Source organism: Corythoichthys intestinalis, chromosome 11 (genome assembly GCF_030265065.1).
Source record: "Corythoichthys intestinalis isolate RoL2023-P3 chromosome 11, ASM3026506v1, whole genome shotgun sequence".
NCBI classification, from domain to species: Eukaryota; Metazoa; Chordata; class Actinopteri; order Syngnathiformes; family Syngnathidae; genus Corythoichthys; species Corythoichthys intestinalis.
Genome location: NC_080405.1, coordinates 22,830,604 through 22,850,118, shown reverse-complemented (window position 1 = coordinate 22,850,118; position 19,515 = coordinate 22,830,604). Strand labels below are relative to the sequence as shown.

Sequence of the window (19,515 nt, the reverse complement as noted above, 5' to 3'; positions counted from 1 at the left end):
ATCAAACACAAAAGTTCTTTTGGCTTAAAATACAGCTGTTTATTTTGAAGAGGAGTGCAAGAGCAGAAACTGCTTTTTCAGTCTTGTCTGTGTTTTCCGCCATTTATTTATTTATTTATTTTTAATTATTACTAAGGTTCTCCCTTAGAGACTTATTTTTTTAAAAATTAATACAAGCTCTTAGACATTTGTATCATCATTTTCTGTAACTAGAGCTCTTGTCATTGCCTTAGCAGAGGATTTTACCTTTCCCTCTACATCAATAAACAATGCAGGGTGACTGGTTTACATGTCTTTGTCCTCTGACAAGAGGTCACTGAATGCATACTTCACTGAGTCTTATAAAAACAATTGTTTTGTTGGTCACTGAAAAACATTGTGTTACAAAGTGACAGCAAGCACAAAAATATGCTTACATGGTCGGCTTTAAGCCATTGATCTAAAAATAGAGATGAAACATTCACCTGTGTGCACATGTGTGTGTTCAGTGGCGCTTGCAGGATGGGATTATGCATGCAGGAGCCCTTTGAGGTGATGCATTTGAGACCAAACATTTGGATGCGGAATTTGAATGCACTAAAATCACACAAAAACATGAAAGTATATCCCCTGCGTGCTGTATAACCAAATGGATCCCTGACCCGGGCAAATGGGAAATTAATCCAATTTATGTCACAGCCAAGGCTTCAGATATGAAAAGGGGATTTGAGCCCAGATACTATTGATGTGGACAGAACAGATGAAAAAAAGAAACATGATAATCCTATGATGTGTACAACATCGTTGAGTTTGAACGCTTCCATTGGAGAATTTATGGGAATAAACCATATGCGAAGAGTAATCCCCGCCACTAAGGTTACATAGTCATCATCACACATTTTCTTTAGTCATTGCTGATACTTTTCTTTTGCATCTAATTTCCCCCCCCCCCCCCCCGCCCCGGTGGCCGAAAATATCATTGCATGTAATTCACTTTCCAATAAATGAATTCAAAATTAAGCCTTTGCCGGTAAAATGTTGTCTATAAAAATCGTAAAGCAATAAAACCAGCAACAATAATGAATGAAATGAACACAAAAAATATTTTTATAATAGGTCTAAATTTTTTTTTTTTTTTTTTTTTTTAAACCTGTCCTGTTCAGCTGTTTGACACAGAGAATTGAAGTCTAAGTGCCCGGATTCTGAACAGTTTTAATGTTTCACATGGAGAGTTTGACATACTCCCATTGTGATCCTTCAAAATACCTTTTTATTATGACAAAGCAGCGAACAGGAAGGGATTATGGGGGGACAGAAGAAAAGAAATACAAGAGAAGAAAGAAAAGAAACACATACACAAACAACAAGAAATACATTGAACATCTAAACTAGTTACTAATATGCTGGTGCTATCGTCAGCGAGATGTATTTCCGGTTTACACCATGTGGGGGCCAATTGGCCAGTGAAAGAGGAGAATGGGGGTGGGGGTGTCTATAAGACTATAAGCTAAGTGACTGAAAGGGGTAGAGTGTACACAAATCAGTTCTGTGATCTAGAACCCAGTAATCGTGTGAATCTCTTATGAGTGTAAGCCCGTTGGCGACCAACCCTACGCCGCCTCATCGCCAATCCCGGCACCGGAACCCCCAACCCGAGCATGCCCTACCACATCCAGCAGCACGCAAGCCCCACCGGGCGCGCGACAGCCACGCAGACGGGCGGAGAAACCGCGCGGGCGCCAACCCAGGGCCACGGCCCCCACCCAGCCAGCCTGGGGAGGGAGGGCGGGCGGGGGGTTGGGGGGGCCATGCGCAGCCCATCCCTCCTCCCGCCGCCCAGCAAAGGAGCCACCGTCCCCCCCCCAGGACCCAGGGTGGTCCCCCGGGCCACCCGCGCGCCCATCAACCGGCCTTCAGGGATGGCAGGAGGGGACGGGTCTAAATTAATTTTCGAACAGATCATGTGACTAGCACCTTAGAGACGGTCATTTGCTTTGCTTAGCCAAAACCACCTAACCTAAGCTTTCAAAAGCAAAAAAGCATAGCTGTCCTAAGCAACCTGATTTAGAATTCCCCTAAAAAATGATGGGAAACAAAAATCGCTCATTTTCAATGTTTGACTATAAATATTCCTGAAAAGTTGCCATCTCCTGTTTTCCCTGCCACCATTTTCAAATTCACCATGGTGAGGATTTGTTTGGCAAGGGTGTGAGTGACTGGAAAAACTTGGCATTAAATTGGACATCTCCGCGGAATGCAAAAAAATTGGCGTCTACTTCTCCACAGGAAAACACAAGCGCTCACATACGCACGCACAACCACACACACATACAGTACATAGCTGGGATGCCTGTATTTACGAGCATGGGCTAAGCTACTAAACGAGCAAATATCTTGTAAGTTCATTTCAATGCTGACACCGCGTTTCAGGGTCATCAACATGTTTTGTTCCCTCAGCCACAAAAGTCAAACTCTACTATGAAATAAACTAATAATTTACACGACTGCAATAGTACAGTACAGTAACAGTAACAGCTTTTTTTGTTGTTGTTAAAATAATTCTCTGAATTGTTTGATCCGCCACCCTTTACATTACAAGCCAACATTACAAGCAACCGTTTGGAAAACAAATAAACAATAAGGACAGTGATTATAATTTAAGCAAGTATAATTATTTATTTTGCCTGTATGTCTGTTTGGGACAAAAAGGTTTTTATTCATGCTTGAATACTTTATTGTTCCATTAATGACCCTCAATTACCAGCTAATTCCAACAAAGTTTCAAGTTTGCAATATTTCTTAATTCTCCATTTTACCCTCTTATAAAAACTCACCGCAAACTCATTAGAGTTTGTCCACCCTTTATAACTCTAATGATGGATTACTCAAGGTGAAAACGTGAATTTGGATGTTAAGGCTGTAAACACATCAGGCAGGATGGTTTCTTGTGGAGGTAAAGTGAGCGGTATCCTTAGATGGCCATGTTGAAAAAGAGGAGGACGTTAAGGTCGGTAAGACGTAAAGCGCAAGAGGTATAGAGTGTCACCTAAAAGGCCAAGAGATAGCGAGTGAGGGCAGAGGTTCAGGAACTTAATCCTGGGGCCAAGACAAAAGCTGATGATAAAAAGCCACCAAGAAAGAAATTTGTACCGGACAAGCTCAACGTCAAGGACTTGAGCAGAAGAAACGCTGAGCTTTGAGCAGGACCACAGGGTGAGAGATGCAGGACAAAGAATTGGATGTGAGGTTGAGGAGCTTGAGAGCGGCAACTCTAGGCAACTTTTGAGGAAAAACCCTTGAATCCACTGACCTTTTCCTCAACTCAATTTGTACCAGATTTTGCACTTAAAAATAAAAGAGGAGAGCGGCAAAGAAGGACAAGAGAGGGAGGGTGGGGGGAGTGAGAGAGAGAGGGTGCGTGCGCCTGAGTCGCATCGACATGTTCATGATCATTCGAGAGTCGTCGGCCGCAGGAGGGACTGCTGCAGCCATGAGCGTGCCACAGGAAAGGACCGCCAAACAGGTGTGTTTTTATTCTGTTTCCTCTACAAACACCATAACAATATGTTACTTTAGGAGCGGGAAAAGGTTTCAGATAAAATACATTTGCCATCAATATAATCAACTTCAAGTTTTTAATATTATTTGCTTAACCTGGGTGAGGTGGAGGTAAACATTGTTATGCAATAGTTGCTGCTACTATTGGTACTACCTATGTAAAAAAAAAATTAATATTATCATTGTTATTATTACTGAAAAAATGACTACTATAATATGGTACTTCTACTATATGACTATCTAATGCGGTGGTATCCAAGTCCGGTCCTCGAGAGCACCTATCCAACTTGTTTTCCATGTCTCCCTCCTCCAACACACCTGACTCAAATAATCAGGATCATTATCAGGCTCTTGTAGCGCTTCCTGATGAGCTGATTATTTGATTCAGGTGTGTTAAAGGAAGGAGACATGAAAAACAAGCTGGATAGGGGCTTTCGATGACCGCACTTGGATACCCTTGATCTACTGTATACTAGTACATGGTAGAAAACACTCAGGTGAATAGACCCTACTCACCAACGTCACAGAATGACGTGTCGCTGTATCCGGCCGCCATATTGTCCGTCATTGTTTATCCGTATTCTCAATGGTTTCAATTTGTCGTGCAATTTATAGTGCAATTCATGGAAGCCCCGGTGCTTTCAGACGCTGTGAACTCATTGGATGCGTTGCATAAAAGGCGTTATGAGGAAAAGCTTCAGTCTATCCATTCGCCAGATCCATATTTGATGCCTAAATCAATATTTTTCGACCCGCTGTCTTCGCCGTCTCTGCCTGACATCTGCTACCCTGATATCTACAACTGTCTTGTCCACAGAAACTCAGCCTATTCTCACAAAACTTTGAAAAACTTTAAGAGCAGCACTCTAAGCAACATTACCCCGTGTAACCCTTTACTTCCAATTTTCTAAAATGGTGACAATAAAAAAAAAAAAAGTTGACTGCGATGGCCGACGCTTCAAGGATAAGTGGATATTGGACTATTTTTTTCAATAAAATACGCAGCAAGTGTGTCTGCCTCATTTGCAAAGAGACAGTCGCTGTTCGATGAGTTCGATGTAACACAATACTACCAAACAAGACACGCTGACATGTACAACATTACACGGAAGATACGCAGCGAGAAATTATAGCAACTTGAAGCTAGTTTAATTTCACAGCAGCAGTATTTCGCAAGAGCCCGAGTGTCGAAAGAGAACGCCACAAAGGCGAGATTGTTGAAATTATGAATTAAAAAAATTATAATAAAGCAAATGTGACACACAGAAGGGCTTGCTAAAATGTGTTTAACTATATTGTTCTACGTAAATCAGCCAAGGTAGCCCCCCACATTTTTACCACACCAAATCTGGCCCCCTTTGCAAAAAGTTTGGATACACCTGTTTAACTGATGATCCGGAGACGGGGCCAGCTTCTTTCACTTGGTACCAGCTAAATATTATTCAAAAAATAATGATGGCGGAAGAAATAAACATCTTGAATTTGAAACTGTATGTTGTTGGCGATTAGCCTCGCAATCATCTTAATCGTGGTTGTCAGCCCAAAACCCTCTAAATATATATTAAATGCATCTTACCAGGTATAAAATGACTACTACATAGTCTGTGGTGATCGTTTGGTGCCCAGTTTTCTCATCGAATTGCAGCAGTCCATCTCGCTCTCCTCTCCGTGTCTCTCGGAATATGATAGAACTTCAAGTCTCTCCGTCTATCTTCTGTTACTGCAACCAACCGCCACACACTCCTTCACCATTTTGATTATTAATGTTAATGAGCAGAAAAACACGCCATAATAGGAGGAATTTATGCAGCGGTAATGCGTAAACACGACGAGTTGACGGACAATATGGCACGGAGGCGTGGTTGTGACGTCATGTGAGTAGGGTCTATAGGAAGTTCTGCTCTGAGACCACCAATTTGACCAAATTTCAAAATTGTCCTATATGCATGTGTGATACATCTTTGAAAAGCTTAAAATCTCAATTTTCTGGGGGAATAAAAAATTTGAACAGGAGGGCATTTAAAAAAAAAAAAAAAAGTTTTTTAAACAGCAAAACCCCATCTGGAGGCGAGACCACACGAGAGCAGAATTACAGACAACATGACTTTAACGAGATATTATCGAGTGCTTGCCTTGTTTCGATCCAAAAACTCCATGTAGCATGTATCACTGAGTGTCAAGACACAGCTGTGAATGGCCACGGCTGGATTTTTGGGGGATTTTATGGGTGAAACATGCTAATTTAACAAGGGTCGCGACGCAGAAATCGCAGACATCAAGGAGTGGTCGAGAGTTTCTTTTTCATATACTGTACTTACCCTTTTAAATGTTTTTTTTTCAATATTTTTGTTTGTTTGGGTCGATTATTTATCATCTAACACATCGGAGAAAATGCGACAGTAACAAAAAAAAAAATATATACAATTAAGGGATAGTTATGTGGTAGATATCCGTGACTTTTTTACGGACGCTATATTTTTTCATTGTGACATAATTTGTTTAAAAGTTTAAACTATGCGAGTGAATAATTTTTTAAATTCATTTTTAAAAAAAAATTAAATATTAGACATCAATTAATCAATTAAGCTAAAAATGACAGACATTTTGAATAATAAATATAATTACTTACCTTCCTCATATGGCTAGGTTGAAACAAAAGCGGTTGCGCGACATCTGTAAACGGGGGTTTTCAGGTTAAAATGGACAAATAAAAATAGTTCGGGGCTTAATGCGCCATGAATTTGCTATGGCAGCATATACACATATTGTTCTACCAAACACAACAGTTGTTATGGTTTAAAATAAAGCAGTTTCTTTTAAATAGGAGTGCAAGAGCAGAAACTGCTTTTTCAGTCTTGTCTGTGTTTTCCACCATATACCCTGTGTTAGGTTGGCGACCAGTCCAGGGTATTCCAACCAAAACAGCAAAATAGATGAAAATTATATTTAAATTGTGTTTTTACAACTGCAATTTTGGGGTATTTCTAATATGCTGACCAAAATATGTTGTGCTGCTACATTGACCAAAATAACAGCATTTAGTTTGAAATGTAGGTGAATTTGTGCAGTGTGACCGTGACCAAAAATTTTCTGTCAAATTGCTGTTTTTGAAACAGTGTAAATATTCATTGTCCATGATAAAACAACAAATACTGTAGATGAAAAAGTTCAAAGTAAATAATTTTTTTGGGGGGGTCATACCAAAAATCTGGAATCTGATCTCCGACTACTCAAGCATATTCACCTCTGCACTAAGCAGCCTCAGAATTACATCTCATTCTCCACATTCGGAACTAAAACAAGAGCATCATTATATTATATTTCATCAGAGTCTGTACGTCTGTCTGGATTTATTTAAAGAGTATGAATCAAACAGACATCAAACTTGGTGATTGGTCAGATAGAAATGGCCTCAAATGAATAAAATATCAGTAAAAATTATGATGGCTTGTAAAAGAAAATCAACAGAGTAACTGTGGGGTATGCATTTAGCGATGCAGATTGTTTGCGTTTCAGTCATGTAATCTTATTCACAAATGTCTGTGCTGTTAAGATTATTTGTATGTGGCCTTAATGTTGTGCCCAGGGGTAGGTGTGCAAGTTTTAGATTAATTTGACTGACCCCTAGCGAAATCCGAGCAAACAAATTACAAGTCACGCTATCAGTTATATTGTATTCATTAAAGCCTAATTGATGAAAATGTTCACCCTATATTGGCTGAAAGAAGGTAGAAACAAAGTAGAAAAACAAGTATAGGAAATAAGTATAATATATGTGATATTTATAATATTACAATGTACGGAACTGGTGCAGGCAGTGTGAAATGTTCATTTAGTTTTATTGTGGGCCAATAATAAGCAGATGTTTGGTCACAATTGACCTCATGGCTGCAGTTTGGACACCGTAATCGGTATTTCATCACCATAAATCCCGAATTTCCGTTACTGGTCGAAGCACAATGGAGTAAAGACTGTATTTGTCCCGAATTTCTGAAAGTCTCTTTGCTGCCACAGGTGCAGGCCGCCATCAAGAAGAAGGTAGAGAAGCGCAGGAAGCGTGCTAATGAGCAGGGAGGGGGCATCACAGCCGACATCCAAGTAGCCGCACTGCAGCTCGGCCACCATCAGAGAGGTGTCCACATTACGAAGACGGCCTCCGAGAACGAGCAGACGTTGGAAGAGAGGCTGGAGGAGATGATGGAGGGAACGCGGAAGAAAGACAGCATCAAAGAAGAGGTGGAGGAGCTGGAGCCTGTCAACCTGCTGCCCATCGTTGACTCTGTGTTTGGACAGGTAGATAATCATAAAATTAGTGGTGTGTTGACCTATTCCCAAATGAAATTCAACTGGGAAACTTAGAGGGTTTCAGCAGACAACAGTGGGGGTGGGGGGGCATTTACATTACTTTGTTGCATCTCATATCGCTCTGTCCGTGACAAACAGGAAATAAATAGGCTGGTGATAGAAGTTTCAATTGAGTATAAAGCATAAGGAACAAAACGAGAATGGATAAAAGGGAGTGACGGCAAAGGTGAATGTAATGTTTGAAATCAAAATAATATATTGTACTTAAGAAATTTATTACATCTGTCATAAGACTCAGAAAATAACCTTAAGTAATTCAATGTAGACTTTCCCTATTATTATGCGCTCTTAACATTTGTATCACTATTGAGCATGTGGAATAATCATTTTTTTATTATTATTATTATTAGTATTTTAAAAACAATGCAATTGAAATTTACTATGAATAAAAACCGCAATTAACGTTCATATACATACACATATTAGGGATGTACTGATGGCATATTTTTGCACCTGAGTCCGAGTCATCTGATCTTGAGAATCTGCCGATACTGAGTCCGATCCGATAGCAGAAAAAAAGGTGTGGTTTTTTTGGTGTGGTTTTATTTAAACAAAAGTTCCAAACATGTTACAGTACTGTACTTGTTACCGTAATTCCTCTTCTGCTTTTTCCATGAGTGTTGTGGAGTATTTTGGTGTCCTTTTGGCAATGCTAGTTTTGGGAGGGGATTATGTTGTTACTTTTTAGCCGTTAAAAAGTAAAAAAAAAACATATATATATTACACCTGATTGATAATGGAAAACATTTACATTGTGATATATACTGTATTGACAAGGCTCCACACTTACTTTTTTCTTAAGGTGCACCAGCACAAAATGTAGGCACACCCACATTTTTCATTGCATCACTTTTAACGCCATACTTTTAATCACTCTCCATAACATTCATATAATTCATACGGGCGAGTCCACTCAAATTCACTCACGCTTTGACGCTCACGCCTCTGAGAACAGCCTCGAGACACCAAACTTTGACTAAACAATGACTGACACATTTGTGCCTTTGATCGTAGTGCTACAGAGCCTTCACTCGCCAGATCAAAGCTACAAACCTGTCAATCATCGTTAACTTGAAGTAGCAAACTCCAGCTGCCTGCTGAACAAGAAAAGCAGCAGGAAGGAGACTGAGAGGCTGTATGAGTACAAAGCAAAAAAACCTAAGAATATATTTTTTTCTCAAAAACACAATCCTTTTCACCCGATTCCGATCCTCTGAAAAATGGCGCGATCGGCCCGATTTCTGATCAAGTGATAAGAGTGGGACAGCCATAATATGTATATGTGTGTATGTGGGGCAATATAAATAAATAAATAAATATATATATATATATATACATCTAAATATATATATATATATAAATTGTCGTCTCGCCCACCCGGGCGGTATGGTCTCTCCTTTCAAGCTCGGGTCCTCTACCAGAGGCCTTGGAGCTTGAGGGTCCTGCGCAGCATCTTAGCTGTCTCTAGGATTGCGCTCTTCTGAATGGAGATGTCGGACGTTGTTCCTGGTATCTGTATATAAATATACGTTAATATATATACGTTTATATATATATATATATATATATATATATATATATATATATATATATATATATATATATATATATATATATACACACACACAGTGGGGCAAATAAGTGTTTAGTCAACCACCGATTGTGTAAGTTGTCCTTCTTGAAAAGATTAGAGAGGCCTGTAATTGTCAACATGGGTAAACCTCAACCATGAGAGACAGAATGTGGATAAAAAAACAGAAAATCACATTGTGTGATTTTTAAAGAATTTATTTCCACATTAAAGTGGAAAATAAGTATTTGGTCACCTACAAACAAGCAAGATTTCTGGATGTCAAAGAGGTCTAACCGCTTCTAACGAGGTCTAACGAGACTCCACTCGTTACCTGTATTGATGGCACCTGTTTTAACTCATTATCAGTATAACAGACACCTGTCCACACCTCAGTCAGTCACACTCCGAACTCCACTATGGCCAAGATCAAAGTGCTGTCGAAGGACACCAGAGACAAAATTGTAGACCTGCACCAGGCTGGGAAGACTGAATCTGCAATGGGTAAAACGCTTGGTGTAAAGAAATCAACTGTAGGACAATTATTAGAAAATGGAAGACATAAAAGACCACTGATAATCTCCCTCGTTCTGGGGCTCCATGCAAGATCTCACCCCGTGGCGTCAAAATGATAACAAGAATGGTGAGCAAAAATCCTAGAACCACACGGGGGGACCTAGTGAGTGACCTACAGAGAGCTGGGACCACAGTAACAAAGGCTACTATCAGTAACACAATTCGCCGCCAAGGACTCAAATCTTGCACTGCCAGACGTGTCCCCCTGCTGAAGAAAGTAAACCTCCAGCTCCGTCTGCGGTTTGCTTGAGAGCATTTGGATGATCCAAAAGAGGACTGGGAGAATGTGTTATGGTCAGATGAAACCAAAATAGAACTTTTTGGTAGAAACACAGGTTCTCTTGTTTAAAGGAAAAACAATACTGAATTGCACCATACCCACTGTGAAGCATGGGGGTGGAAACATCATGCTTTGGGGCTGTTTTTCTGCAAAGGGACTAGGACGACTGATCTGTGTAAAAGACAGAATGAATGTGGCCATGTATCGAGAGATTTTGAGTGAAAATCTCCTTCCATCAGCAAGGGCATGAAGATGAGACGTCTCTGGGTCTTTCAGCATGACAATGATCCCAAACACACAGCCAGGGCAACAAAGGAGTGGCTTCGTAAGAAGCATTTCAAGGTCCTGGAATGGCCTAGCCAGTCTCCAGATCTCAACCCCATAGAAAATCTGTGGAGGGAGTTGAAAGTCCGTGTTGCCCAACGACAGCCCCAAAACATCACTGCTCTAGAGGAGATCTGCAAGGAGGAATGGGCCAAAATACCAGCAACAGTGTGTGAAAAGCTTGTGAAGAGTTACGGAAAACGTTTGGCCTCCGTTATTGCCAACAAAGGGTACATAACAAAGTATTGAGATGAACTTTTGGTATTGACCAAATACTTATTTTCCACCATGATTTGCAAATAAATTCTTTAAAAATCAAACAATGTGATTTTTTTTTTCTTTCCGCATTCTGTCTCTCATGGTTGAGGTTTGCCCATGTTGACAATTACAGGTCTCTCTAATATTTTCAAGTGGGAGAACAATTAGTGGTTGACTAAATACTTAATTGCCCCACTGTAGATATATGTAGATTAATGAAAATAGTCCATATTGGAAAGAATGGTTAATAACAGCGGCTCCTGCTGTTTCAAGAAAGTCCCTGGTCCCTATCCAAATTTAAAGACGTTCCCTTCTGAAAAATGTTTTTCCTTAGTGTTACCAACACTTCAAAACCAAATTTATGTTTGTCACTCATAGCCATGGCATTGCAGTGCAATTAATCTACCACATCTGACATCTTATATTATTAGGCAAAAGGCTGCATTTAATACAGCCATATCAACTATTTTCCATCTCATTTAACCCCCAGTGCACAGCAGGCGCGTCAATGTTAAGGATGAGATAGCGTGTGTTGGAGAGGATTTAAGCTCCTTTACTTTAGGAAACATTAGGAAAGTGTAATCCGTAACAGATAGTGCCATGAACGGCCAGAGATGTGATGATACAGCCGTATACTCCCAGCCATTGTGCACTGACTCGCATCCAATCACATCCCGTGTCCCTCACATGGTGACACAAGACACGCAAGTGACACAGGAGAGGGCCACACCATTACATACATGTGTACATGTTGCATCTGTCAGCGCCGGCTGAAAAATGAGTAATGACGGTATTAGGATCCGTGGAAATAAAATGTGAGATTATGCCTTGTGAGTCATTCCTAGGACGATGTAACATCCTCACGTCAGCAGAATATCTCCAGGAAAAGAAAAATAGCTGATGTCAGTGGTGATGTGACAGGACCAAAAATAAGACATTGAGTGGTGAGAGAGTGTCAGCACAATCAGGAAGGAGCGGAAGAAGCAGGCGCCTCTATCTAATTAAAAGCTCATTTCCAGGTTGTGCTGATGGATCATCCTCTGCCCACTCGGGGTGAACTCAAGGCAGACAAATGACGACAGAACTGTTGCGCAACTCCAGTATGAGTCTATTAACTTTGAATCAAAGTGCTGTATTTGCCACTGACGTACTGACTTTTCAGAGATCCAACATCTTGAGATCTTCACTGAAAATAAGTTAAATATCTAGGCTTTTGCTGTTGCATATTAGGTCATCACAAATAAAGATTAGATTAAAACGCTACATAATTAGCCCGTTCACGCACGACTTTTTTTTTTCTTAAATGATTTTATTACATCCATGTAGGAACGGGGTGTCAAACTTGCAGCCCGGGGGCCAATCGCGGCCCATGTGAGAACATTTTGCGCCCCCCCCCTTCTGACATCCAACATTGCAGAATTAGTGTTGCCCACACGTATTTTGTAGTGGGAAATAATTATTCATACATGTATATAAATATATTAGCGATTGACAACCGATTTTTGGAGCCGATATTGATTTGCAATAAAAGTGTATAAATTGGTGTGAAAAAAATGAATAATGCAAACACAACGTCATTGAAATGACAAAAGCATGTTTATTGAATTACACAAATAGAAAATAATATCACCAGAGGTGCGTGAATTTCCTAGACTCAGAAACATCTCTTATAAAGTTGAATGAAAAGTTAAATTACTAGCTCTTTGAACAAATTCTACAGAAAAGAAAGCACCGATGACCTCGTCAAAGCATCCTTGAGCAAGATACTGAACCCCGCGTTGCTCTTAGTGCTGCGTCACCAGTAGGTACATGAGGATATAGTGTGAAGCTCTTTGAGGGCCTTAAAATTATCATTTAACCCAGGGATCGGCAACCCAAAATGTTGAAAAAGCAATTTTGGACAAAAAAACAAACAAAAAACAAATACGTCTGGAGCCGCAAAAAAATTAAAAGCCTTAAATAGGCCTAAAAATTAAGGCAAAACATGCTTGTATGTATCTGTATTAGCTATATTAGCCTACCATTTACTATCAGAATGACTAAGTCAGCTAAAAATACATAATGAGTCTTCAGGATATAATGTTTATTTTCCCTGAAGTGGGTCCAACGCACCACGTGACTACTCTGTTATATGATGCCACCTCAAGTTTAACTTCATTACAATATCAATTAATTGTTTCATTGCTTTTACTAAATTATAGAAATGCAATAAAGAAATCCGATTTTTGTTGTCGTTTTTATCTTGAGGTTTCGAAAAACAACGAAATGGAACGTGCATAATAAGCCCTTCATCTGGGCATGTCTTTGATTTTCTTTATTATTTCGGGTTTGTTTTTGAAGTCTGCTAATAGGTGTTCTGATATGTTGATGAATGTTTCCTTCATATACTCACCATCTGTGAACGGTTTTCCAAGCTTCATTATCTCTCGGGTTGCAACAAAATACGCAGCATCAATGGAGTTTGGGAATGCAAAGCACTTCTTAAATCTATTTTTGCGCTCCTCTAAGTTGTTCAGAAGTAATGGAATCACACTTTTTCTCACACTGCCAACTAGGTACTTGGCTCCCGGTTTGTTTACAAAATCGGCCTGTCTGAAATCCCGTCCTGCTGATAGAAACGTGTGTCGCAGGCTATGACACGAATCTTCGTTGACAGAAACGTGGAAACTTAATACTTATTCTACACATTTTTATAGAATTGGAAAACGTTAAGAATGTTTGTGTCATTTTTGTCCTCCTACCGAAACCATATCAAAACAAAAAATATATTTCCTTCAACCATATTTTTCCATTTTCAAACATTTTTGAAAATGCTCTAGGGAGCCACTAGGGCAGCGCTAAAGAGCCGTATGCGGCTCTCAAAACACTGGTTGCCGACCTCCGATTTAAACAATCAGAAGACAGGATGAATACTAGTGCAGGACACAGCAGGCAGGAGAGGAAGGCGTGGGTGCATCTGAGCCGAAATAACCCATCTTTAAATTGATTTTTTCATATTGGCTGGTCGGATTTAAATATAAGCCGATACCGATATGCGTCAAATTTCCATATATCAGCGCTGATAATCAGCCCGGCCGTTAATCGGTCTATCTCTAATGTATATACTGTATAATTTCAAATGAATTGAATGAAATAATTGAAGGATAGATTTTGGTGAAAAAAATAGTAATAACATTTTTAAATTATTGAAAAAAAACATTTAAAAACAGCTATGAGTAATTAAGAAGTAATGATTAAATAAACTTAAAAATATAGTAAACTAACAGTAATAAATAATTAAAAGAAATTGAAAATTGAACAAAAAAAGATTGTTTTCTATATTTGTTTTGTAAATCTCTCACATTAACTCTTCTGCTGCCATTAAAATACAGTCGATGTCCAATTCATTTTCGCTTCTATCCTCTTCCAGCTGAAATGGATTGGACATTTTACTAGCTAACACAACACAAATTCCGTAACCTGGGCTGGCAGTGAATGAGTTAAGCTAATGATAACTTTTGAAGAGATGTCCACTGTAGTGACAATGCACTACCCATGTAAGGGTTAGTATCAAGTGACATCGAACGTATCCACACCCTCATACCTTATTCCTTACACCATTTATCTCTGATTGACAGCTCTTGTTAGTGGACACCAGTTGCAGAACATCGGACACCAGATCAGTACCCAATGTGCACAAACAAACAAATATGATGTACATACTGAATAGAAATGTGATCAGTGGCAACTGAGCTGCTAATTAATCAGTTATAATGGTTAGTTTCTGGTGTCAGGTTGCCTCAAACTCATTTGAGTGAGTCGATTTGTAATTCGACAACATGGAATGAGCAACATGGCACAACAGCTACAGGAAATAATATAATGTGATTTAACTTAACTCAGACTCAAAATTCAAGGTCTATTACAGTCATACCAGTAAAATGCACACGTACCGCCAGTCAGGGGATGCCGCTTGAACCTTCAAGGCTTTAAATCATCGACAGCAGGAGTAAAATTACTAACGGTGTGAGATCAGAAAGATTGACAAGTTTGCAAGTTTGTCACCCCCTTGGCCTGCAGCCAAGTGCACCATTTAGGTCAGGAGCATAGGTGGAGTTTGACTTTTGGGGCAGAGGGGGGACAACATGTTGATGACCCCGAAATGCAGTGTCAGCAATAAAATTAACATACAAGAATGTTTATAATAATAAGTTGAAAATGAGGGTGTTTTGTTTCCCATCATTCTTGAGGGGAATTCCAAATCAGGCTGCTTAGGCTATACTTTTCGCGAAGATCGTCATCCATTTGATATGGTACCCTGCCAATGTAGTTACCCTGGTCAAAAATTGTATCCCCTGGGCGGAGTCACTGCGCTGCACTTATTTGCTTGATTTCCGTGTTTTGGTGATGTAGTTATCCAAAAGGCACATCCATTAAAAAAAAAAAAAAAAAAACTTTTTTTTCTGTCGTATAACATAACAAACATACTGAACGTAAAAAAGGCCATGTTTTACAGTTTTACTCGTCGGATGACCAGCATGACCTATAACTGTTATTACTGTAATTCAAATCCTGTATGGATCTTCTCCAGTTTAATAAACGTCGATGTCCAAAATATATAACTGGTTCTATTCTGGTTTCAATTAATTGTTTAAGTCGACATAAATCATAACTAATGCTTGTGTGTGCGCTCCCGCGGCCAGGGGACACAATTTTTGACAGGTGTAACTACATTGGCAAGGCACCAGTGGTGGCTCCGTTGTACAATTAGCATCTTTAGTGTCAGTAGTTGTTGCTTTTGAAAGCTTAGTTTTTTTTAAAAAATCGAGTTGTTTTGGCTAAGTAACGCAAAGGACCGTCTAAAGTGCTAGTCACATGATCTGTTCGAAAAATAATTTTGATCCATTATAAAAATATTGTTTTTTTTTTCAAATGAATTTTTGTTGTGTGTTTTATTGCTTTACAACTTTTATAGACGGTATTTTACGGGAAAATTTTAATTCTAAAATTATATACTCTATAGGGAAGTCAATTACGTGTAATGACACTTTTTGGACACCAGGGGGCCTGGCCCCCTTGGCCTCCCCCCGAAAATCCGCTTATGGTCCGGACCTATTAATTTATCTTAACGATCGGAGGGAAAAAATTACATTTTACAGAAAGCATTTTGCATGTCCGTTATGGAAATCAGCCAGTGGTGCCCCTAACTCATAAACTCAATTCACTTGTAAGTCTAATCACCTGCATCTCAAATGTGCTTTTCTTATTGAAATGCTTGTATCGTCAGCAAGTATAATGCATTGAGAAAAGTAGCATAAATTTGTAGTTGAACTAGATTCCTTGTTGAAATTTGTGACCTCAATGCAGGTAGAGTGGCACTAAAAGGAAATATAGATAAACAAGTGCCCCATCCCTGTGACCATAACAGGTTAGTAATTTGTCTCTAATGACCTCTAGCGGTAGCAATTGTGGGCAACAGCAAAACAATACAATGATATTAACATCACACTCCTCCTTTTCTTATCATTTTCTTTCTTTTCCTCACATCCATTAATCAAACACACACTTACCTTGGTGTGAATGTGAGTGTGTTTGTTTGTCAAAGAGCGTCCAAATTGTCAGTAAGTGTAAATGTGAACGGAAGCTTTCGACCTGCTTACCTTTTGACCAGTCAGCTCAGATAAGCTCTAGTCAGCCACAATCAAAATGAGGACAAGTGATGTAGAAAATTGATAGAACAATATTAATCCCATGCTGTATTGATATATATATACATTTTTAATGTAAATTTATTTCATGGCTACTGACGTTCATTGAAAAAATGGTTACACATCTGCTCTTGGTTTATTATTATATTAGTATATATATGTATATATATTTTTTTAAATTTAAAAGTACTGGAAAAATAAGTATGCTTACTACAGCTGAGATTCGATACCCAAACCAGTGAATTCTGATTTACATTCTGACTGCTTATTCAACACAAAATATTTTCTAAAATCCTTAAACAACTCTCAGATCCTATGATAATGAAAATTTCATCCATGAAAATGTTTACGGTGTAATTGTCAATTCATTTTATAATTGTTTCCTGATAAAGGACTGTACATAAATGAGTTTAGTTTTAGTGAGCTAGCCTTCTTTAGCAGTTGTTAGTTTCATTACAACATTATTTTTTTAATTTCTTCGATTGAAATTACTGTAATTTTCGCACTATAAGGGAGATACAGCAAAAACTAAAAGTGGTATTTGGTTTGTGGCAAAATGGATTTTGCCATGTGGCATTTTTTTGCCATGTGGCAAAATGGATTTTGGCATGTGGCATTTTCTTTTCCATGTGGCATTTATTATTATTTTTTTTTTGGTATGTGGCAAAATGGATTTAGGCATGAGGGATATTTTTTTGCCATGTGGCAAAATGTATTTTGGAATGTGGCATTTTTTTGGAGTATGTGGTAAAATGGATTTTGGCATGTGGCCTTTTTTTGCCATGTGGTCTTTTTTTGGGATGTGGCAAAATGGATTTTGGCATGTGGCATTTTTTTGTCACATGGCAAAATGGATTTTGGCATGTGGCCTTTTTTTTGCCATGTGGTCTTTTTTTGGTATGTGGCAAAATGGATTTTGGCATGCAGCATTTTTTTGTGACGTGGCCAAATGGATTTTGGAATGTGGCATTGTTTTTGCCATGTGGGATTTTTTTTTTTTGCCATGTAGAAAAACTGAATTTTTTGGGGTATGTGGCAAAATGGATTTTGGCATGTGGCATTTTTTTGCCATGTGGTCTTTTTTTGGGATGTGGCAAAATGGATTTTGGCATGTGGCATTTTTTTGTCACATGGCAAAATGGATTTTGGCATGTGGCCTTTTTTTTGCCATGTGGTCTTTTTTTGGTATGTGGCAAAATGGATTTTGGCATGTAGCATTTTTTTGTGACGTGGCCAAATGGATTTTGGAATGTGGCATTGTTTTTGCCATGTGGGATTTTTTTTTTTTTGCCATGTAGAAAAACTGAATTTTTTGGGGTATGTGGCAAAATGGATTTTGGCATGTGGCATTTTTTGGTCACGTGGCAAAATGGATTTTGGCATGTGGCATTTTTTTTTTGCCATGTGGTCTTTTTTTGGTATGTGGCAAAATGGATTTTGGCATGTGGCATTTTTTTGTCACGTGGCCAAATGGATTTTGGAATGTGGCATTGTTTTTGCCATGTGGCATTTTTTTTTTTGCCATGTAGAAAAATTGAATTTTTGGGGGTATGTGGCAAATGGATTTTGGCATGTGGCATTTTTTTGTCATGTGGTCTTTTTTTGGTATGTGGCAAAATTGGATTTTGGCATGTAGCATGTTTTTAGCCATGTGGCAAAAAGGATTTTGGCATGTGGGATTTTTTTTGCCATTTGGCATTTTTTTTGTATATGGCAAAATGTATTTTGGCATGTGGCATTTTTTAGGGGGCATGTGGTCGTGCTTTTTCAGTTTGTTGTAAAAATCAATTTTGCCGCATACTAAATACCACTTTTCCTTCTCGGCCCTGCTGCTATAAGACCCAGCTGACTATAAACCGCCACCCAGGGGTGAAAGTGGCTAGAATTTCTTGCCTGAACTTCCCGACGTGAAGGTCGCCAAGGAGCCAGAAATTGTATTTATTTATTTCATTTTTTTGGGGGGGGGGGGGTCAAACCTCTTAAACTACTGAAATGCAAAGAAAACTGTTTTAGCACAGCTATTTGTATAACACATACAAAAACTGATTTTTATTCAAAACTGTATTTTTTTCAATGATTTCCAGAATAAAAGTTAACAAAAACAGCAATAACCCCAACCTCTATCTCCTAATTTTTATTTTCCCTCATTTCCTCACATAAAAAATGCCAAATCTCAATTTTAACTACTTAAGAAAATAGGATGTACTGTGTAATAAATTTGAAGTTAATGTAAACAGTTATTTTTTTTTTAATAATAAAGATATAAGTAACATACATTCAGAAAAATAAGTACAAATGACTTTTATTATGCAGAGTAAAATGGAATATATTTTGAAGATAGGGCAAACATTGACTTTTTAAAAAATAATAATGAAATGAATAAGTAGCCTAACATAAATTAGCAAATAAAAGTCCAAAGTGCACATTGACAGCTAAGATGTTCTGAACCTCCCCATCAGAGCAAATAAAACTAAATATGATAAATAAGCCTCCTCAACTCTTTCGTTGCTCTTAAAGATTTGATCTGAATTATGTTGCATTGCCCTTTTTTTGTCGCATCAATTCAACAGGCTTTTTTTTTTTTTTTTTTTGCTGTTACAGGAAACATGCACATTTGAACCAATCAAAGCTAACTATCTCTGCTGATCACATGTCAGTATGTCATCCAATTGAACGGATGAATGAGTCCAGGCGTTTTGCTTTGCTGGGTGCATTCGCACATTGACTTGACTCATGATTGTCAGACTCAGATAACTGTAGCAGCTGGGAAAACCTCCATGCCGTCCGTGGAATAAAATAAATAATACATATTGGTGGAAACGGATGACGCCACACAAGCACTTTATTATGCTTGTTGTTAACACTTGTGTATGTAAATCTGATGTTGGTAGATTGTTTTCTTCTTGGAGATGAATTGC

The 19,515-nt window shown here is 38.6% G+C and overlaps 1 protein-coding gene across 2 annotated transcripts in view; it reads left to right on the top strand.

The window, feature by feature from the left end:
• The first annotated feature begins 3,382 nt into the window (after positions 1–3,382).
• LOC130924254 (calcium-binding protein 2-like) overlaps positions 3,383–19,515 on the top strand; it is a 39,632-nt gene continuing 23,499 nt past the window's right edge. The window contains exons 1-2 of one of the 2 annotated variants that reach the window (XM_057850691.1): positions 3,383–3,502; positions 7,552–7,830. In XM_057850691.1, the coding sequence (XP_057706674.1) occupies positions 3,419–3,502; positions 7,552–7,830 (363 nt within the window). In that variant the 5' untranslated portion in view covers positions 3,383–3,418. Of the gene's footprint in view, positions 3,503–3,964; positions 4,035–7,551; positions 7,831–19,515 lie in introns of those variants that run through there. The other variant, XM_057850692.1, reaches the window with a different exon arrangement.